Source organism: Pimephales promelas, chromosome 1 (genome assembly GCF_988280905.1).
Source record: "Pimephales promelas chromosome 1, fPimPro1.hap1.1, whole genome shotgun sequence".
Lineage (NCBI taxonomy): Eukaryota > Metazoa > Chordata > Actinopteri > Cypriniformes > Leuciscidae > Pimephales > Pimephales promelas.
This window is the reverse complement of record NC_142769.1, coordinates 21,307,207-21,330,559: the sequence shown is the minus strand read 5'-3', so window position 1 is coordinate 21,330,559 and position 23,353 is coordinate 21,307,207. Positions and strand designations below refer to the sequence as shown.

At 38.7% G+C, this 23,353-nt stretch overlaps 2 protein-coding genes and 1 pseudogene across 6 annotated transcripts in view; 2 read left to right on the top strand and 1 right to left on the bottom strand.

Moving 5' to 3' along the window:
• arhgap36 (Rho GTPase activating protein 36) overlaps window positions 1–1,898 on the top strand; it is a 63,445-nt gene extending 61,547 nt beyond the window's left edge. For 3 of the 5 annotated variants that reach the window (XM_089128767.1, XM_089128765.1, XM_089128772.1), the window contains exons 11-13: window positions 229–425; window positions 740–1,071; window positions 1,588–1,898. In XM_089128767.1, coding sequence (XP_088984893.1) covers window positions 229–425; window positions 740–1,071; window positions 1,588–1,659 — 601 coding nt within the window. In that variant the 3' untranslated portion in view covers window positions 1,660–1,898. The remainder of the gene's footprint in view (window positions 1–228; window positions 426–739; window positions 1,072–1,587) is intronic. The other 2 variants (XM_039668808.2, XM_089128766.1) reach the window with 1 other exon arrangement.
• Window positions 1,899–3,284: 1,386 nt separating this feature from the next.
• Window positions 3,285–17,345, bottom strand: usp12b (ubiquitin specific peptidase 12b). Its single transcript, XM_039668809.2, has 9 exons — window positions 17,162–17,345; window positions 15,579–15,659; window positions 14,844–15,057; window positions 13,399–13,667; window positions 12,315–12,391; window positions 12,131–12,214; window positions 11,222–11,419; window positions 8,252–8,330; window positions 3,285–6,087 (listed from the first exon to the last, which is right to left on the bottom strand). Exons 1-9 carry the CDS (start codon window positions 17,207–17,209, stop codon window positions 5,986–5,988), a joined length of 1,152 nt encoding a protein of 383 aa, XP_039524743.2. The 5' UTR covers window positions 17,210–17,345; the 3' UTR covers window positions 3,285–5,985.
• Window positions 17,346–20,000: 2,655 nt separating this feature from the next.
• Window positions 20,001–21,706, top strand: LOC148998417 (uncharacterized; annotated as a pseudogene).
• The last annotated feature ends 1,647 nt before the right edge of the window (window positions 21,707–23,353 follow it).

Here is a 23,353-nt window from a genome sequence, read left to right as displayed (position 1 = left end):
TGGTTATTGGCTGCATGTAAACGTAGTCATTGTTGTACTTGTACCCTAGTTTTTTTGTCCGATTTTCAAATACTTTTTTTGCTTCAAATCAAAGTTATTGATGTTGTGATTTTCCACATTGCTGGTTGGTTTGTTTTATCCCTTTACCTCTTTAATGAAAACTACTAGACTGCATTTTTTCCTCACTCTTAACACTGAGTCTAAAACATGTCTCCTTTGTGACCGCAGTAGTAGCAGCCTTACAATACAGACGGACTCTGGTGGACGGAGGGACACGCAGGCATCTCTGGACTCTGTGGGTCAGTCCAGTGATGACCTATCTTCCCTGGAGCCACTGTGTCCTCTTTATCCAGAGACATCTGCCATAGGAAGTCTGAGCAGTGAGGTCTTCCTTAATGTCCTTCATCTTAACACTAACAGGAAACGTGAGTAGTGCCAAGTTTTCTCAATGAGGCACTTGTTAGACTAGTAATATTTACTTCCTACTTTTGGGATTCTGTTTTCTCCCTCAATTGTAATTATGAAATTATTATCTACACTACCAGTCAAATGTTGGGATAAGTAGGGAGTCAGTAGAAACTGAACTGAATATAGATCAAGGAATGCATTCTTTGCTGAATTAAAGTATTCATTACTCTTAAACAAATCTTCCAAACATTTGAATGGTAGTGTGCTTTGCCTTGTGTAAATGAATGCAAGCAAATATTGTATGGATATTCTTTTATGCTTTGCATAACAGGCTCCTCTGAGGTTCCACCCAAGTCCATCGTTAAAATGAGGCAGTTTCATTCCCACCACAACCTGCTGAGTCTGACCCAGTCTTCCGCTAATGCCCAGAGTGATGAGCTCCAGGACCAGAGGCAAGGTGTTTCAAGACAGACCTGCTCAGAGGAGCGCCTTCATTTCAGTCTGGGGCGGCAGGACAGTGGCTCGCAACCACAGAGTCCTAGAGAGAGGGGCATCTGGGTTCGACAGAGCTCCAACGCCTCATCCACGACGTCAGACGACAGCAAGCCGCCAAGCAACTTCTGGGACTTTTTCACTGGCAAGGTGTCAGGCTCAGAGACTATAGTATGACCCATAGATGAACAGATGTAGTGTGGGTGTTGTGTGTGTGTGTGTGTGTGTGTGTGTGTGTGGGTGGACCGGTACAATTGTAGAGAGAGAACTGGCAGTAGATATAATCCATCTGTGGACACTATACTGTTTATATATAATCTTAACTAACCCCACTCTTCTAGAAAGAGAACATGTTAGATTATCAAAAGAATTATTATAAACCTGTCAGAACTGCATATATAGCATAGGCTGTAATTAACCTTTTATAAATAGAAAGCAGCTTTTATATACATGAATCCTCAACATGCACTCAGCAGAAACTGACATCTCGTATTATATTATACTTTCTGAAGTCCTTTTCTGATGTATTGGCAGCTGATATTGCAGGCTTGGTCTTCACTATTATTGAAGCTTTTATATATCAAGTTAAATACATGTCCTTTTTTAAAATAAAGTGTATATAGTACATTTGGTAGCTTTGAATTCTTTTGAGCTGTACCCTTAAATGTTGTACGTGTTGCTTTTCAGATACCTGTTGTCAGGAGAAGCCCTTCGCTGCAAAACTTCTTCAACGACCATTCACAGTCTCAGAAAAATTAGGTGGAGTGGAAGACTTTCTTTGAAGGATGGGATATTTTTGATAACTTTTTACCTTTTGGAGAACATACTCTGAACTCATGGCATCATTGAACCACAAGGGGGTGATACTGGTGTCAACATTACATTGACATTAAACTTGCATTTGACTAGATCTTGTCCAAATATCCTGTCTGAAATGATCTCTATTAATTGCTGGACTTACTGTTGTTTTGGATTAAAGGCAGGATTTCCACCAATAAGGGTGAAAGTGTTCAGAGTGAGCATTGCCATTTCTATAGCTGGCAAGTCTAATAAAAACTCCAAACTCTAAGGCAATCAACCTACCAAGCTTAAATGCAAGACTGACCAAGAAATACACATTAACATAGATGAAAGGGCAAATATTGAAGTATGAATTTAAGGTCTGACCTCAGAGGTGCCAATTTATGTGTGAAAAGATTCTTGAATTCATTCTCCTTCCCAACCATTCTTTCACAATTTGAGCATCTTGATTGTCATCCTGGGATATGGCCATGTGTCTCTCACATGGTTGTTTAAGAAATTAAAAGTGTTGCCAAACATTGCAGTTACTGGCAAGGAGCGGAAATCAAGTCTTGATGGTCAGTTTCCTTCTAAATTAGTTGGGATATACCATGGATAAATAAGAGATAAAACATATTCATCATTTTATATTCGAACGTAGGCTAGTTAGTTGGGTTTATGTTTACAATAATGATTTCATAATGGCGACAAGTCGAGTCGAAGGAATTTTTTTCTACAGCACTGAAGGTGTTGATTTGGATCAGCACTGAGTTTTATGTAAATGACACTGATACTTAGCGAGTTTTAAAAAGCGATTGCTACATTCTACATTTCTATGATTGCAGTCTTCATTTAATGTGTGTACAACATTAAAACGACTCTTAACACGAACGTAATATATTTCTTAATCTATAAAACATTTTTAATTAGCATCAAAGAATGCACCTTTAAAATGCATTTCCACTAGATGTCAATCTCTAAGCAGGAGTATTAGAAAGAACTAGCTTCTTTAACTCTTACTCTAGCCCCGTTTCCCAGACTAAAATGCATGTTGAGCTGTTTTAACTGAAAGCAAGTGACATCCCAGATAGCACAAGTCTATTTGAGGTAATGTTTACATCTGGAAGAGTATTTTTAAGAGTGTTTGCTCATCTGCAATACGTCTGACATTTCCTGTCAGATGTCAAATAGACGTTTAGAAGACGTCTTTAAGATGTAATGATTTAGAATACATGTTAAACTGACATCTTCTAAACATCTATTTGACATCTGACAGGAAACATCTTATAGACGTATTGCAGATGAGCAAACACTCTTAAAAATACGTCTTCCAGATGTAAACATCACATCAAATAGACTTGTGCTATCTGGGATAGTCTTGTGATGCACATAGTCTAAGGCACTTAATATAGGTACGTAAATGTCCTATTTGGACTAAGGCTGTCTGTGAAACCAGGCTTAGATGTTTGCACAATATATATTTTCCTTAGAGTGATTACATCATGATGGCACAATCTATGATTGCTTGAAGTCACATGGGTGTTGCCCAGTTTAATGACATCATAAAGAAACAGAGACCATATGAACCTCCTTGAGGTGGTTGATGTGTTTTTGTTTGTTTTTATTTGGGACAAGTTGATCCAGTCCCATCTTTCATCCACACTGTCCACTCCACTCCAAAACCAGATTATTCAGCTGGTTTACTTTTTTTTTATACATTGCTTTATCGAAAGTGCACTTTTTTCAAACCCAGTATGGAATAAACATATACAATGTTATGGGAAGAGGCAGAATGAAACAACTAATGCTAGCATGATGTAGCATTAGATTGTGTTTTGTCTCATGTTTTAATGTAGTTGATGTCTGTCTGCTAATTTCAATGACTAGTAACAACTTCTCGAGCTTGCAGCATTAATTTGATAATTCCAACATTTTCACCCTTAAATTTTTGCTTCAATCATCTCTCCACATAACATACAACAGTCCTGGTGTCCAAATAAAGGACTAATTAGCAAATGTATAAAAATGGAAATGTCAAAGAAAATGTAATATAACATTTATAATTACACATAAATAAACTTATATGATATAAAAGAGCAAAAATAAAATAAACATTCCTTCCCCTGTAGCTACTAGATCACAAGCCAATTTAAAAAAAAAAAAAATCAAATATCCAGTTATCTCAGCTTAGAGAAGCCTTCATTCAAATGTGATGATGACATCTACAAACACTCTTACATACCCTGTTTGAGTGTGTGTTTTACATGAAATGACACCATATGTCAGTTTAATTCAACATATAGTTGTCTACTTAAAAGACGCAATGCCAGTAGGTTCTCTGACAAGCAAGAAGCTTAAACCTCTTTACAGACATTGTGATGTCTCGTTTAAAAGACCTTTTTACATGCTTTATAACAATGTTAAGAGTTGTTATACCATGCATGCATTGATACCAAGTAGACTTTACAGGATGAATGGAATAATAATCAGCAGCAGTGTCAGTTATGACCCCTCACAGATTAAAGCAGATTTGTCAAACCAACAATCAAATAAAACCAGTGTAGTTTACATAGGAAAACTGAAATGAAAAAAAAAAAAAAAAAAAAAACACCTTTTCATTCTCATACCATCTACTTTAGCCACAATACAACAAGCTAGGCAATTGTGTGTTTGAAACTCTTTCAAGAAACCTGGAATATTTTACTGAGGTACCTCGCTTGTACATACTTTTCGCCTTACAAGATTTAGGCTCAAAAACCTAATCTGACTGGGTGTGCTTATTTTTGCCTATAAAGCTCGACTAATTGTCTTGTAAATATTTACTAGCTGTAAGCCGACTGGGAGAAGTAACTCATCCTCCAGGCTGAGCAACATCCACAAAAAGAAACAATCCTTAACCAATCTAACTATTACAGAGCCATGCAGTCTAGGTCACCACTTAAACCTCACATTCACAGGCAGACCTTCTTGCTCCACTTCCCTTCTAGGTCTATATTCAGTTAAAAATGTTATTAATTAAGAGGGCAGAGGAGACGACAGAGATCTAGAGAGGCGTTACTGAGATTAAACACAATAGATGCAGCCAATTCAATTGGCCTAATGAATCAGAAGACTTTATGATGGAGTGCAGAGTCATATTATGTTTGAATTATCCAACATTTCTACTGAAAGAGGCTAATCCACATTCATGTCAGACAATCTCACAGTGCCACAGTGGTAATGAAACGTGAGTGGAAACGTGTGCAGCTTTTGGTTTCAATAAGATAGGCATTTATGAGCTTCAACATATTCAGAATAATAAAAAGCCCTGATTTCTACCTCCATCTGTGAAACTCAACAGTTAGAGCACTATTAAGTGCGCACTATATGACATAATCAGGCTGTACACTCACTTCGCAGTGCACAAGAACTGGCAGAATGTTTTACATTCACTGAATACTGAAAGAGCATTCTTAAGCCAAGCTACATCCTTTATACACACACTTCTCTGGTATCCACAATCCTCCCTGCTTAACAGAGTAGAGCTCCCATCAATCCACAGGCCTGCATTACAATAAGCCCTACATGAAATCAATCCTGAAGTTCTTAAAAAACAAAAAAACACTAACCATTCATGCTAATTTAAGCCCTGTCAGGTTTTTTCATTCAGATTGAGCAGCTCTACTCCAATGACAACATGAGTTACTGGCTCTGCAAAACAACACATTTAGTACTAGCTGGTTGACATGGATGTAGCATGATGAACGTCATGTTAGACATTGCAGATAAACATCTGAGGGTGAAGAACGTTGTGCGGCTTTCTGGAGGCTATCACGATATTGTGCCAAAACAGACCATGACACATAACCCAGCGATGATGAATGTGATGTGCAGAGAAGTGAACCAGATTATCTTAAATTAAACTTGTTAATGTGTGTGGTGGAAAAACGAAAACAAAAAAGAAGGTTTGTACAGTGTCCATTCTCAGGCCATCAAGATGCTCTTTCACATGTTTATATGTGCGTTTTTGTGTGTGCCGAGCAACACCAAGCAGGCGAGTGAGACGACAGCGAACCAGACGGCGATTACTTCTGCCTGGTGATTACTGTGCTGTGTCCAGGTCACTCTGGCATCAACTGCTCCTGTCTGGGGCCCGATTGATGCTCCAGTGCAAAGCTCCACTGACAAGCCTGAATGAAAAGGGACTTGACTGAGAGGGGATGGAGCATAGGGCCAAGCTGTGTCAACAAAGCCCAAGCCCACGATCTGCCTCATCCGGTCTCTCACAAATCACATCCTTCCATTCCATCAGTCACTCCTGCTGGCTCAGTCTCTAGACTGATAGAAGAGTATATACCCTGACTCTGAGTTTTTGGAGATGTCTGATGTCAGACCATAGAATTCCTCAATCGCTTGGGCATCTATTTTCTGTGGGGACAAAAAAAAGAGGATAACTGGATACAAAGGAAAACATGTTTAATATGGTGTGCTAATTGCGGACTTAAAAAACTCGCTTGACGCATGAAAACAAACCTCATTGTTTCTCACAGAAGCGTAAATGAGCATTAGAAAAAACCTTTTGGGTCTTGCGCGTGAAGCAACTGTTCATCATATAAAGTGATTGGGTCTCTTCAGACTGTAATTAACCATATATAACCATTCATATATGAATTAGGTTTACATACATTTTATAAACTTGGTGGGACAAATCCCACAGGTTCCTTTAAAGGAGAACTCCGGCGAACAATGAACCTTTAGTCTAATAACACATTTGTACCTAGTCAACCGTTGTCTGAGATTTGTTTACATGATAATCGAATGTAAAGAGTTTTATCTCTAAAAACTGTTTAGATTATAACGCTAGTATATGGGGGCAAATAATAAGTAAAAAGAAATCGCTAGTTAATACCACTAACAAGGCTCAAAATAGCCCCACACTAACACAGTAACATAATGAGGGTCCCTACATGCAAAACAAAGCATTGAGAACTTTGTAAGTGTACAGACCGTTTAATAAGAACATATTTTATATTTTCATAAGACAGTCCACTTTGTGTATACAGGCAGTAGCCATCTTTGGAAAACAGTCTTGACAAGTCGAACCACGAACGTTTTGCGCCGGAGTTCTCCTTTAAAAACATCTTCAAAGAACAAAAGTTTTATTGATTTGGAGCAAATGGAGTAAGGGATATTTCAAACAAAAATGGACATTCTGTCAATTTTTGTCAAATACATTTTTTTTTTTTGAAAAATAGTTTTTTGCCTATACACAATTCCAAAAATATCTTTTGTGTTTAACAGAGGAAAGAAAGCCATACAGGTTTGGGACGACATCCCTTTAAAGGTGAAGCATGTGATACCTGCCCAACTAATAACACAGAACATAACTGCAAAATCACATTAGGGTCAAAGAAAACTGAGATATTTGCCATCACTGGAAGTGGTGAAATGACAAAGATTCACCTTTAAGTGACTTCTGAAGCATCTGCATCACGTTTTAACTGAAAATGTCATATCTCTCATTACAGATGTGCAATTGGGAAGACATGGGATAATGGAAAAACAGACTCTGCTTCCATTTGACATCCAGAGACTTACAAGAGTGCTTGGTAATTCTAAAAAAATAATATGGTACAACAACCACTTCATGTTCTGAGAAGCACCTGAGAGTTTGTGTTCATAACATGCGAGTAAATATTTGTCTGGGTTACCGTGTAGCAGAGCGGATATCACATCTGTGTTTTAAAATCAAATTGATTTATACTATAAATGCGCATGCTGGTGGTGGAAAATCTGTCTCAATGTTGAGTCAAGGTACATTTTTAAGCCAGTGGTGTAGAACAAACCTAAACAATCATGTGTCACAAGGATGTAATGGAAAATATGGTATTGGCTCGGTTTCAACAAAAAACGCTCTTCATATTCCATATCAAGATTAGTAAAATGTTTTAAGCATCAAGTGAATCTTGCCAAATGAATGAAAGTCTTTGTCTCATTAAGAAAAGTGTTCCCATCATTCAGATAACTCCAAAGTATGTGGGTCAATGTGAGGAGGACAACTCCAGAGAAGCATAAACAGCAGCTGCACATCACCTGACAGGGAGGGTTAATAGATCTGCTACTGTGCAGCGATAGACATCCACATACCTCGAGCTGCAATCATACAATTTTCGCTAGACACGGCAATCTAAATGTGGAAATGAACACTGCAATGACAGTTTGCTGAACTGAAACTGATTCTTCAAGGTCTTGGGTGTTTGTCTTTTTAGATACTTCTACTTTATTTGTTCTCTTCTTAAACAATGAAACTAAAGGACTATTCTGGGGTAAATACAACTTAAGCTCTATCAAAAGTATTACTTCGGAAATTGATTTCACCTCTCAGAAAACAAAGTAGTATGTGCACATACATTTGAAGTCTATGGGGCAACTTTTTTATTCAAAAAAAGAATGCATGTATGTTTTTATTTTGAGCAAAAATAAGGAAAAGGTCTAAATTATTTTATCTGGATACAGACAGGATGTTACAAATTAGTTAACCCAGATTATTACATTATTAATTTAACTAGAGCAACAATTATACACGACTTACCTCTACAATGTCATCATCAAACAGAAGCCAGAAGCCGTGACTCTTCACTATAGTGATATAATGACCTCGATTTGGCCCGCTACAAAAAAAAGCAAACCAAAAAGATATGATTAACAGTGAATAAATTAAAATTGTAGCCTGTTAACTGTCAGTGTTAAGGTAGCAGACACTTAGTGTACTTTTTTATTGACATTACATTACCATGGAAAAGATTCTTAAAAACATTTTAGTTCAATGCTTCAGTTTCTGTGATATCATCCTAAATTTGAAACACAACTTGGTTAGACATATTGCTTTGATTTTGCTTTGAATCCAAATTATTTTGTAAAACATATTTTCTGTATAAAACATTTTTAGTTCAGTACATTTGCTTTACAGTAAAACTCAAAAATGAAACTTCTGTCATTCTTCCAGTTCTTCCAAACCTGGAATTTATTTCTTTAAAACCAAATTCATTTCTTTTCATGAACAAAAAAGAAGATATTTTGAAGAATATGGGTGATCAAATAGTTAATGGGCCCTATTGACTTCCATAGTTTTTTTTATTCTTCTATATTATGTGGAAGTCAACGGGGGCCATCGACTGTTTGGTTAAAATATCTTCTTTTGTGTGAATTTTCAATTTTTGTGTGAACTATGCCTTGAACTTTCACTTCTGCAATAATCTGCTGAGTCTCTTCTTTAAAAAGAGGCCAACCGTATGTCTGTATTTAAGCTTTCATAAGTCCATTCAAGTCCAGATCTATGCTCAAAAAGGCAGGAGAGTTACTGGTTTAGTGAAAGACCAGAATTTTTTTTAATTAGTAAGTGAGCCAAAGTCATGATGCAACAGAAGTAGCAACTTTTCTTCCAAACAGATTATGGGTGGATGTTGGGCTTCTATCCATCAGTTGTTGATTGGACTGAATGCAAGCTTAAGCCCTATTCGCATGGGATTCGTATTATCTGGTGACCTGTAGTAATTTGTAATAATTGCGGAGTTTGTCTGTGATGTTAATCCCGTGCGAATCGGCCATGTCTGTAATTTGTAAAGTAAAAATTCCCCCGCAAATTACCTAGTATATTTCGCCGAACACCGATGTCCTGTGATAATATTAGTCCCGTGCGAATCGACATCTCTGTGCTGCCGGATCGTATATCATTTATTCAAGGTTTTTGTTTCATCTGCGCCTTTTTATCCATCTTTCGCGGAGAATAGAGGCTGATTTGGAGTGTTTTGATATTATTTTGGGTGCGGGGTCATATCGCTAGTACAACTATACAATTTGAAGAAAGAAAAACCTATACCATCAGAAGAGCAAAAACAAAAAGAACGATTAGATGGAATGACATGTTTAGCAGGATATGGTAAGGACAATTCTTCTGTTTATTATATACGACAATTCACCATGACGTCACAACAATAATAGACGTTCTTCCGGGTGGCAAAAGCCGAAGCGTCCCTATGGCAACACTAGTAAATTGCATGGAGGGAGACACACCGCCGGCAGAAGCCTAATCTACATTTCAACAGTTGACTCAAAAACAGACGTGGTGGAAATTCGGACATAGATAGTTAACATGATCATTAAAGCTTAGATTCTTTGATCTAGAGACGTGCACTCCCAACGCACTAGACCGCGGCGCGGGACTAGATCTGATGGCCGAGTGCGGGCGGTAATGCGCTGTGTGTGCGGATTGCAGGAGAATAAAACGATTCGCGGGACTCCCGCAAACTAAAAATATCTATGAATAAAACAAATAAAAACGAATACATTTGTATTCATCTGTTGCAGAAAAGCAACAAGAACAACTAAAACAAAATAGAAATGACTTACATGGCAGAGTTTCTTTTTATAACGTGACTGCAGCGATGAGCGATGTAGCCAATCACAGACATATGTGTTGATTTATTGAACGCATTGGCCAATCAGAAGCATTTACGATGAAGAAGCATTTACTCACCGCTCAAAAGAAAGTAACATAGAAAGTAATAGAAATAACTAAGTTAGTTGAGAACGTCAGTTATATAACGACCCACGTATTAAAATGGTTGGGTTTAAATCGGGCTCAGGCTCATAATTAGAAGACGACATGCACTTTGATGACGTCCACTCGCTTTAACCTCCTCACACACAGGTTCTGCTGGATAGATTTACTTTTTTCTGAAGGAAATCGATAAAAAAAACTTACACCTTTTGCTGTATATCTGGTGGCGCAACCCCAAACACAACATATTTTTGCCATAGATTCAACTTTGATCAACAACAATGATTTTAACTGTCTAACTGTTCAGTTGCCGGCTGGATCTCTTCAGTTAGTCAATGGAAGCCGCTCGCGTTCTGCCACCCGGAAGTATCGCGGTGCCTATTGTTTACAAACATTCTGAATTGCCCTATACAGCTAGACATAATAACGACAAGACATTTCAAAGCTATAGCCTAATGATATCATATCCGGGAGATAAGTCAGTAAATTCGAGTAAAATCACAGGCTTCGCTTATCCCGCGCGAATGCGCCACACGAAATTCAGACATGGGTGGGTAATTTCAAATTGACATGTGGTCCCCAGGTAATACTAATCCCGTGCGAATAGGGCTTAAGTTGAATGCAAGACTAGTTGTCAGCAGCTCTCCAATCAAACATCGACTATGTTTACATGGACAGCAGTAATCTAATTCTTGACCTTATTCTGAATAAGACAATATTCTGATCAAGGTGTTTGTATGAGTTGCTTTTAGAATATTGCTTTCATGTTCCCAGTTTACAATGTTCCCAGTTCATGTTTCGATAATGCGACCAAAATAGGAATACTTCACGTCTTAATTCAATTTGTGTTAACTTTGAGTATGACTTGAGTCGGATTAAGAAATATCTGTTTACATGGTAGTTTCTTAATCAGAGTATTGTCTTAATCGGCTTAATGCCGGAATTGTTGTTCATGTAAATGTAGTTTGACTGGTTAAATTGACTGTGACATTCGAAACCTACCTCCCACAGTGCACCACTACAGCCACCAGGTCGTACAATCGTTCGGGGTTGGTCGCATCTCCAGAAGTGTTAAAGAGCCTCAGCTCCAGAGGGAAGACTACACGATAGGAGAGCTTGGTGTAGCGATGAAGCTGGTCCATATACTTAAAGCGCTTTAAGTGCAGGGCAAGGATCATGGGTAATTTCTTCACCCGCATCCTGTTAGGAAAAGGAGAGACAGGATCAATTTTAACTTGAAATTCCGTTTCCATTCTCAGACTGCCAATTTCCTGAGTAACTGTAATTGTTAAACACTTCAGGATTAAAATGCCCCTCTTTGTGCACAGAACCAGCACACTAATGGCCAGATTTACTAACAGCTTGTGCCACAGCAAACCCTCTTTTGGCATTAAAAAACAACTGTCAGGTCTTAATAAAGACACACAGTCAAAAATCAGCACTGAAAAAAGGCGTTGACAGGGTTGTTATTATTGCGGCAGACCTTTTTGCAATGCATTTGTAGGAGTTTCCCTTTTAGATGCAACATTCCTGGGAGGAGAGAATTTAAATTAATCATGCAAGATGATTTACAAAGTTTGCGCTTGTCAATTATTCAACGCACAAAAGAGCCAATCTATAATCAGACACTTATTTGTGCAGCTCTTGGTAGATTGCTTTTTGTCATTATGGAAATGATCCGACTGCATCCGTGTTCTTTAATTTGCTATTGGAGCTTTTTTTGGAATTGAGCTCTCACTCTAATTTGCCCTGTTTAGTAAATCTGGCCCTAATGCTGATAAAAGATGCATTCAAGGAGGAAGAAAATACTGAATAGACAGGGTTGGTCCAAAGCATCAGGCTTACATAGGTTGAAAGTGAATATCACAGCAAATGCATCTCATGCCATGCCATTCAATTGCAACTACAAACCTTTTCTGAGCCTCCTGTTTACTTCTGCATTGCTCACAGTAGTACTTGTATTCACTACATAAGGTCTCTGTGTTGCTGAAACCCCTGAAAACGCACAGACAACAAATTATTCTTCCACATTAATGAACACTTAACAAAGAACTTGCACCAACTGGTCCGTGCCATTTGAGGTTTGTAGCTTTACCTAAGACAGTGTGTGATGGAGGTGTTCTGCTCCACATCCACTGAGAGGTCTAGGAAGTCTTCATCTTTACTGCTCACCTGAAGCATTAGAGAACAAGAGTACCCATCATATAAAAATAAATGTACTTGTTCTAATTTGTACTCCTGTTGTCTTGCTGCAGTTGGATTTTCAGCACACACATACAGATTTCATTTCTCAACTGGGATGTGCAAGACTGCGTATTTTAAAGTCAGCAAGTTACTGGCTTGTCTGAATGACTAGTCAGTTGTGGAAGTCCGGGATAATTAGGCTGACTTGTTTCTAAGGGGGCTTTTCATAATACATCTTGTTCTCAAATACAACCAAACCCTGTCCCAAATGCCACCCCAGGCCCTTTTAGTGATCCACTGTGTAATAATACATCAAGTCTACACACTTTAATGATGTAATTTCACAAAGACTGGAAACCACATCCGTTGAATCAACAAATGAATTATCAAATGAAAAACTAGACCCCTTATAAGTCTACTAGATCTTAAGTTTAACAGAAATTGCGATATGGCTTGATGCGATTATAAAACTGCTTATTGAATTTATGCGCTGTGTGTTTCAGAGTGAAGTGTGGCACTGTGTCCCACTTCTTTTACATATGAGCAGCTCATGATCTGAAGTTTTTGGTCTCTCCGAGTAGCTCGGTTTGTAGTGAATGCTGTTCCACATGAACTCATCTCTGCACGTGCTCGGAGTTTGGGTCACATGTAACATGCATTTGGGAATGTTGTGAACGTTGGGGGTCAAAAAAAAACGGATGTGTAACATTAGATCCATGCATTGGGTGCTAATATAATAAAACTGTTGCTGGCTGTGTCATTAATGTTAATTAAACAATAAAAGAAAAGTGGGAATCTTTCTTCTACGTCTCTTCTACGTATTCAACAATCGAAACATTTAACAGACTTCTGTTTTTTCCCGAAACACACTGTTTAAAACTGTTCTCCCGTCACATCCATACAATCTCCCAGATTCTGATTAGTCAAAGCCAAAGAGCCAATATCATGGTCACAATAACTCACTTTAGGGTGTTACTCCACCTCCTCTGACTCACCGCTTCACAGTTCAGGCACCGTGTCTCATTGGTCAGTGTGCCTTGGAAGATCTCGTGCACCCAGGTCTGCTGGATCTTTTCCTCCGCGTCACCCTCTCCTGTGCTGCTACCGCTTCCACCTCCTCCACTTCCACTCCCACCATTCTGTACTACCTTTCCATTCTGCTGCCTCTCCTGGCTCTTCTCCTCCTGAAGCAGGTCTGCAATGGTGTTGAGCAAGTAGTTGAGGAATTCATGTGCATCTTGCTGCATGTAGTTGTCAAACAGCTCTTTAGGGAGAGTAGAAGGAAGTGTTGATAACATTAAGTAGCTGCAAGTCTAACTTATAAACAGTGATTCAATCATTTAATAGCCGTTCATTTCAATACATACACAGTCTTTCCTGCATAGCTAATCAGGCGTATATCTTAAAGGGTTAGTTCACCCAAAAATGAAAATTCTGTCAGTATTTACTCACCCTCATGTTGTTCCAACCCCGTAAGACCTTCGTTCATCTTCGGAACACAAATTAAGATATTTAAGATATTAAGATCGCTCCTGCATACTAGTCCATAGGCTTCTTGAGGGAATGACACTTGCTGGCATCGAAAAATCATCAAAGACATCGTTCAAATAGTCCAAGTGACTACAGTGGCTCAATTTTAACTTCATCAAACGACGAGAACACTTTTTGTGCGCAAAAACACACAAAAATAACAACTTTATTTCAACTATTCACTTCCTTCTCTATGAGCCTCTAGTCAGTTAAAGTAGTGTGATTGCGTAGAGCTACGTCACACGTAGGCTCACTATTGGCCGACGCTGGTCATGTGTGTGATGCGTGTGACGTACAATAACAGAAGCTTACGCTATTAAACTAGTAACCTGACTCGAGGCAGAGGGAGAAATAAACGAATAGTTGAAATAAAGTCGTTATTTTTGTTGCTTTTGCGCACAAATAGTGTTCTCGTCATTTGATAAACTTAAGATTGAGCCCCTGTAGTCACTTGGACTATTTTAACGATGTCCTTTAATGACTTTTCGAGGCCAGCAAGTGTCATTCCCTCAAGAAGCCTATGGACTAGTATACAGGAGTGATCTTAATATCTTAAATATCTTAATTTGTGTTCCGAAGATGAACGAAGTTCTTACGGGGGTTGGAACAATATGAGGGTGAGTAAATACTGACAGAATTTTCATTTTTGGGTGAACTAACCCATTAATCTTTCTTTCTTCGTTAATCTTAATCGTTCTTTCTTTTTTTTTATCTTACTGACCCCGCGGTTGTTTATCTAGACAATGTCTTGGATCTTGGAATCTATGTCTAGATTGTCTACATTCAAAACGTTAACAAACATATTATCTGTATAGCAATTTCCTTTCACAGATCTCCGGCGTCAAAATAACATTAACCACTATAACAGTCAGTCAAATCCCGTACTGTAGGACGCATGATCTTTTCTCACCATTTTCCTTCCTCAGTCTGGAGATGAACTTCTTTGGTGGAATGACTCCCACTTTCTTCTTTTGAGTTGCAATGCTGTTGAACAGGTCAGCCAGGCAGGTGAGCAGGTTCTCTTTGCGCCGCGGTTGGATCTTATAGGCCAGCACTTTCTCCCGGAAGGGCCGGCAGAAGTACAGTGCCTGCAGCACTGAGTTACAGTAGCAGGTGTTGCCAAACTGAGTGACCAGATTGTGATTGGACAAAGAGCAAATCAAAGAGTGATGAAGGACCATGTAATGACATACATGCACATATAATTATTACATCTCCAATTACTGTCTCTGAGAATGAATGCAAACCAGTGCTGGAACTAAATTTGAGCTAAATTTAAAAAACATTGAACTACACTGAGCTGAATAATGACACTTATCTTATGCAGAACTGCTTTACAACTTAAATTGAATTTGTTTCACAACTGATCAATTTTGCAACATTACCAATTACTTTCCTGTTTGTTTGTTTGTTTGTTTGTTTGTTTAAAAAAAAAAAATCCATAAATGAATGTGATTTGAGTTGGATATGTGGAGCGGATTTATTATTTTATTTTGCTGCCTTTAATACACGCTTGCCAAATCTGCCATTAAGGAATTACACAAAGTCAAACACATCCAAAGTGCTTCACAATGTAAAAGTAATATGGCAAAGTCATTTTCTATTTATAGCACACACACTGACAAAGACAACCCTGTAAACTTACATTTACCAGTCCAAAGTAGTGTTCATTAACAGGGAACTGTTCCGGTCCAATCTCCTTTTCCAAAGCAGAGGCATTGGCGCCCTACCGAGAAAAGCCACAATGGTTATCTTGGCAATTTACTCATGGGGTCTCAATAATAAAAGTGACCAGGAACACCCTGCACCTATTCGGGACTAACAGGAACATCCTGTTTGTGGAGGGTGATGTAGGCTTGGCATGAACAGGAAGCACTTTCTGGGCAAGTGAACCCACTCTGTGTCACCAGGGGAGATCATCAAGACAGAGCTGTAAGTGCTGTCAGTATCTAAGGTGTAATGTATTAGTTTCTCAGATGTTATAAGGCCTAGATCAGTGTTTTTTGTTCAACTAGTTATCCGAAGACCCTCTTCCCTCCGTATAGATATTTCTGCTGTAATGAAGTTAAGCTTTTTGTTATGAAATTCCTTTATTTCATTTTTAGCATTTTAGTTTGAGGATTTAGATTGTTTTGATATTATTAATCATTTATTAATTTAAAATACTTTTGAATCATTCTTTTAAGTATGCTGTTTCTGGGAGGATCTGATTCATCACGACTTGGGTAATCTTTATGAAAAGGCAACTACATATGTCTGTCAGTGTCAACCCAAGAATGGATGACTTTGATCCGAAGCCAAATACATTCAAATGTAGTGAAGACTAAAATTATGTACTGCAGTTTTTACATAACTCGTACATAGCTAACGTTACTGGCACCCAGAGGTGGCTAAGCTAAATCAACAAGCAGCAAAGCCATGTGTCTTATCGCTATAACTGATTATCAGTAACTGCTGGAAAATAAGGAAGTTGCCACATAAATATCTGCTATTTAAAGCAGTTATTGGTTTATATGGACTAATCTGTTTTTATATCAGAATCCCCAATAGATAGCATCCCACATTATAACATTTTAATTTATAACTGTATTGTGTAGCACAGCAAATCCTAAATTTTAATATTCATTGTAAGTTACTGTCTGTACACACTCTCTTTCTCGTGTAACAGTTTAAGAAAAACCTTTCAGCACTACTACAAAGATATTAAGTAAATTGAATCAGCTTTCAGTTGTGTCCTTCAAATAATGTTACAACAACAACAACAACAACAACAGCAGCAGCAGCAGCAGCAGGAACTAGTACCATGAATGACCTTAACGTTACCTCTTTACAAAACGCTTGTATAACGTTACATACAGAAAGCGTCCTCATGAATGATATTATCTGATGGTAAATAAAGTTGAGTCGCCCGTCTAATCAAACATGGACATTATGTGTAGCAGCTCGCTAATACGCTAGGCTAACTTACATATAAAACCCTTGAGCAGAATATCAAATTATCGGCCAAAAAATGCTTAAAAGTCCGATTAAATACATCACCAAACTTGTACTGCGTCCATAACCACAGAAAGAGAGGTGTGCAAACTTTTTGTGACTGTGCTGCCATGTCATGACACGGTTGTTTATCTGTTAGCTGTTGAGCTAGCCCTGTTAACTTAGCAGGCTAATCCAAACACAGGTTAGACGCAGTGGACGGGACAACACTCACTTATGCGAGGGAAAACTCACCATCGTACAAATCGAGGCGATCTTTCGGACTGTCATCAGTATTTCCATCCGTATGCCGCCATATTGGACCGAACCCCTATTTAAAAGTGTGACAGCCGCACAGGCTGAAGTTCCGGTGGATCCTTCAGTCGGTCCAGCAGCTCGTAGCGGAATGAGGGAGTGTCGCCTACCGCGCGCAGTGGAGCAGCTGCGCACTACACAACATTACTAAACATACTGTGGCGACGACCTCTGTTCACATTAACTTTATTAAAAAACTAAACACTGGGAAATGGTGCGTATTCAGAAAATTAAACAACAATCTCACGCGGAAAAAGAAAGAATAGCTTTTACAAAGCACATGGTGAAGAAAAAAGGGTATGCAAATAACAAAAACGTCAATTAGGCGTTAAAATATATATTTTTAATTACATATTTTAGACTGTATAATATTTAATTTATGCTAATAATAGCCTACTGTGAATGTCTTACTTAGGCTAGGCTATATTTTGCATTTGTGGATATAAAGAAAAGTAACTTAGGTAAAATTACAAAATTAAAACACATGTTAATTCGTCATGATTTTTTTCCATGCCTGTTAAATCTTGCGAACAATAGCCAAATGAAATATAGGCCTATTAATATATCGACTTGTGTAAAACAAACATTTTTGTTTTTAAATAAAGTATTTCAACAAGATGTATATATATATATATATATATATATATATATATATATATTCCAATTCATGCTTTTGAATATAGAATAAGTTCGGGACAGGCTATAATTTTATATTTTAACCTAAGAAAAGCATAGTGAACCGATTCAATAGAAACGCAAACTAGTAAGGAATAGCCACGCGTTGTATTCTTTTGATGATTTCACACACTATGGTGAAGGCTTAATTATATGTTAATTAATATTCATATATTAGCCTATTTTTCTAAGTAATGCTGACGTTGCTTAGTAATCTTCCTGTGGTGTAACCTCATCATGACCTTGACCTTGACCATGCAACTCTTGTTCATAGTAGATTCTATGCATCCGCCCTTCTCCTCTGGTTTGTCAACTGATCCTCTAACCGCAGTCATTACCGTGGCAACACGAGCACTGAGTCAGTCAATCACCTCTGATACGTTGTTTCTTCAAAGTTTAAACATTATATGGCCTGTCTGTCAATGATCTCAGAGGTTTTTGTCTTTGCATAACTCATTGTGTCAAGAAACATCAATATGGGCCGCAATCCTCACAGGTGTGTAAGTATTGAGAGATACTGAGTTAAAGCTTGCAGTTGCAAAACTTGGTGCTCGCAGGGATTGTAGCCTAGAATGTGAAACTGCAGGGTTTACAGGAATGGTCATTTTGAGGTGCTTTACCTTCAGCGGGCATATAGTGTTGCTATGTGGTTGCCACGATGTTCTGAGTGATTAGTGCGTTGCTATGCAGTTGCTGGGGTATTCTTGGTGGTTTTTAGTGTGTTGTTGCTGGAGTGTTCTGGGTGTATTGATCTTGTTGAGTTAAACCGGGCTCAGACTACAGGAGTTTTAAAACCTTACCGATTGTGAACTCATGTTGCATCATGCAAAGCCGGGGACACACTTAACAACAATAAGGCCCATTATGAATGTAATTTGATAGGCTAACTTACTTATGTCTGATCAGGAGAATCATTAAACATTTTTTTCTCTCGAATCTCAAACATGCACACTACAAGATTTGAAATTTGTAGCGATCACATCACACACTACAAGATTGCACCTTGTGACTCACAGGGAAGCAGGTTACTTACTTTGTGTTTGTAACACTTAGCAAGTGTTACATCTCCATGGTCAGTTTTTTAGTGTCACAAGACTGTTTTGTTATCACATGCTGTATTCTGCCATACCGTAACCAACCTCACTTGATAAAAAATTGTTTTTCACTTGTTCACAAAATTCACTTGTTTCAAAGAAAGGAATTTCTGGAACACCCAACAGTGGAGAGTAACGAAATAGCCTACTTAATTACTGTACAGTCAGGTCCGGCTCAAGCTTTTAAAATAGGTGGGCCAAGTGAAATTCCTGATGGGCCAAGACTTTAAACATTATTCCACATAACAAAACTTTATTTTATAACAAAAGAGGCAGGTCTTGAAAGGGACTATATATTTTCTATATTTACAGGGCTTAATTAATTAAGGGCCGTTTACAGATTCATTCCAGGTTAGGTTTTTACTTACCCTGCAAAAATGTTCACTGGATCCACCACACACACAAAAAAAAGAGTTTTATTACTGTTAGTATTTTAATATATATAAAGTCAAGTAAACCTTCAGTTATAAAATATGAACAACTGAACAAATTACAAGCAATAGCACAAATAAATACAATCAAGGACTGAGGGGCCTGGGGGTCCCTGGGCTTGAGTTTATGTTGGGACCCTGCCTACACTAACCTCAACTAGAACATCATTGTGTAGCACAAAATACACAAAAATGTGCTTTGAGGTTCCTAGAACAATTATTATATGCTATAGTCAAGTTTAGAGGTAATAATAAAATACAGGATGTGCTCTCTCAGTTGAGAGAAGATAAAAACCCTGAAATAACACTGAACAATAAAGCCAGAGATGAACAGTTTTTTAATGTATATGTCATATCTGTGTCCTCTTATGTCAGATTGTTACAATAAATGCAATAGAAAATGTGTGTTTGCTGCTCCTGGAGCTGCTTAGATTGTTCAGAGCTCTCACTCAGATTCTGTTCTGGCAACTGTAAACTACAGCTCAGAATCTGGTCTGCAGTTGGTGTGTTTGGAGTCAATAGATCGAAAGACTTTCAGCAGATTTTGACGACAAAATTGAAATATTGAATTGCAGCATAATGCCGCTGATTAGTAGTTTACTTAGACAACTATTTGCTCACTTCATGCGCAGAGAGGGGACACCTCAGAGAGAGCACAGCAGTGTGCAGCGCAAGAATTAGCGGCAGCAGAGAAACTTCCAGAGGAGTGTGAGGCCTTCGACTTCATTGCCAATGACAGGAAGTGCAGGAGGAGACCCCGCAAGGTAGTCCACAGTCCGGATAAGTTAATGGAGGGGGGAAGTGAGCTTAGGGAAGCTAGAGAAAAGAAAAGGAAGAAGAGAAAACGTGAGGAACGGAAGATCACAGAGCCAATGCCACTTCTTGTGAAGGTCAAACCTCTGTCTACTACAGTCAGAGGTTCCTTCCTAAAGCCAATAGAGGGAGAACCACCAATGGTTACAAGCCTCTCCGGACACCTCGCTCTACCAGCCGCTCGCTTCAAACCCCTGCCGCCAGTGGCGAAACCTCCGGTGCATTCTCAGAAGCCAGCTCCAGCACCTGAGGATGTGTTATCCCTACCATGTTCTCTGCTTCAAGTAGATCCTCCCAAACTGTTAGCGGTTCCTCCATGTCCTGTCCTATTTCCCTCCGATACTCTTCATCCCAACTGCGTCATCCCAAACGACTTGAAGCACACAATGAAGTTGCTGCTCTGAGACGTCCTCCAGCCAGAAGCCTTAGCTGTTTACTTCCCCGTTTGAGCCACAGGAACAACTGGTGGACACAGAGTACACAGGGAGGACCATCCAGGCCAGTACTTTACTCAAGTCTGAACGCCCCCGAAACCCGGAGGCTGAAATGAAACCGAGAAAGATGGTTGCCTGGTTGGAGTAGGACAATGAGGTGCAGGAAGAAGCGCGGTTGAGCGAAGGGGTGGAGGTCCAGGGCCCCACTTCTACACACAATAAAGTCGTTGCTCTGCGACATTCTCCCAGCCGAAACCCTCAGCCGTTCACTTCTTCCTTGTTTGAGTCACCTTCACAACTCAGCCTGGTTGACATAGAGGATGAGGAGAGCGAGTATGTTGAGTACAGAGGGAAGACCATCCGGACCACTGACTTACTCAAGTCTAAACGCCCCAAATGGTAGAGGCTACAATAAAACCGAGAAGATGTTTGCCTGGTTGGAGATGGACAGCGAGGTGCAGGAGGAGGCATGGGCGGATGAAATGGAGGAGGTCCAGGAATTTAAGGAAGAGGAAGGTGACCCCAGTGAAATGGGAGGATATAAAAGGCCATTCAGATGATGACTCTCAGATCGATGACCTCACGCTTGTATATAAATGACCCCAAAGCTTGTATATAAATCCTCTACTGACGGCCCTGAGAATGAGACCCAGCACAATGTGAACGTCCGGAAAAAGTGCAAAAGAAAAGTGCCATTTGTTCCTGGGTGGAGGAGAAGGTCAAGAAAAGGAAGGAGAAAAAGAAATACTCAAGGAGAGGGGGCGAAGAGAAAAACAGTTGCTGCTTGAACGCTACATGAACGATCCGAAACTGAAGCATTTGTGGATCAAAAAGCACAACCGCAACTACAACTCCTCCTAATGCAGATCATCGTCCCTCTTCACCGTTAACCTGTGTAAATAAAAAAGTGTGCAAACTAAAAGTTGAAAGATCCATGACTCTTCCTGACAATTAAGACAAGTGTAATATGAAGTGAATCAATTTGAACTAATTTGAATAACTGTTTAGAACAGCTGCAGCAGGAAGTGAATTATTCAATGCAATTTATAACAGTGGAGTTCACATCATTATTTCTATGATGGAAAACGTTTAATGTTTCTCTTGTCTGCTGTCGGCAACAATACATGTCTCATTCAGAGCCAAAGACTGCTCACTTCATGTGGTCATTTAAATACATGTGAAAATAAATATATTTAATTTGTCTAAAAAAAGTTGTGTTAATGAGACAAGTAAAACTACAAGAATGAAAAGCAAAGGAGGTGGCATCCTTCTTTCAACCAATTCCATCAAAATAGCCAAACATTCGCATTTATTTTAGGAAGCCATATGCAAGATTGTGGCCAAAACTGGTACTGCAATCACTTTCAAATGACTGTAGAGCGGTGTATCCCCAGGGTGGCGCATCAGAACAAAAGACAACATGACAACATTAACATCAGTTGAGGGCTGCAACTTCACTTTTTAAATGACAATATCCTGGCCGGACTACAGTTGTCAGTGATATAAGTATTTGAAATGAACATGATTTCTTAATGTCTAGTGACATATCAGGGTAAATTAATGATTAATTCAAATACATTCTTTGCATACAGCTCCTTTAACTTAGCAAATGACTAAGCCTATTTATGAATGGATAGCCAAATAACCCTTTCTGGTCATTTGATTTTTAAACAATGCAATGAATGCAGCAATGCACTACTGTTTCAAATGTTATTGTACACTTTTTTGTAAAGAAGACAGTTAACGCAATACTGGCAGTTTGCAGTACACTAATATTGCATTATATGGATATAGCTGATGGCTCTATTGATTTATTGATGTGATGGATTACTGACCGGGCCTATGGGGCCAGTGCCCAGGGCCCCTTAACTACCAGAAGCCTGGGGGGCCCTGGGGTTTAAGGCTTGCGCATTCCAGTTTGGTTAAGAAAACCCATTAACAATGAAAACAAATGTTTATTAATGTTGTAATATATATGTCCCATAGCTTATGGGCCCTATGTGAATATAAAGGCATACGTTTAATATTACGGTATAATAAACGTTATTATATTTTAATGATATGAGTAAAATTATTTATGTATATGTATGTATGTATGTATATTATTATGTAATATAGTGCATATATTTAGCAAAAAAATATCATCTCTATGTGCCTAGTTAATTTTAATTTTCTCCTTTGGAGATACCTGGCCCCAGGGCCTTTACAAGTCATAATCCGTCCCCCATGTGGCTTTTGACCTTTTTTTTTTTTTTTTTAAATTACAGTTTATGCTTTTGACAGATTTATATGTTTTGTCAGCATGGAGCCTGGACAGGGAGAATGAAAGACAACCTAGGTCACACTGGCACACACACACACACATACACACGTGTTTGGGGACTAAAACTTGTCTCTACAAGGACAAGGATTTCAGGTATTGCCATCTTTGTGGGGACATTGTCCCCATGATGTAGTGATTTCCTGGACCACACACACACACACCTACAAAAAGTGAACGTGCACAGTAGGAGGTCCATTTTAAGGAGGTATTCCAAGCTCATTCTACTAATAAATTCTAATTTTGTTGTTCTAATTCAATCAGGTTTATAACATAAAGCAAGAGAATGCTGTTTTTAATTACATTGACCCAATATACAATTTCCTACAGGTTTGACATCCCGCAGAAGCGAGTTAGCATTTTAG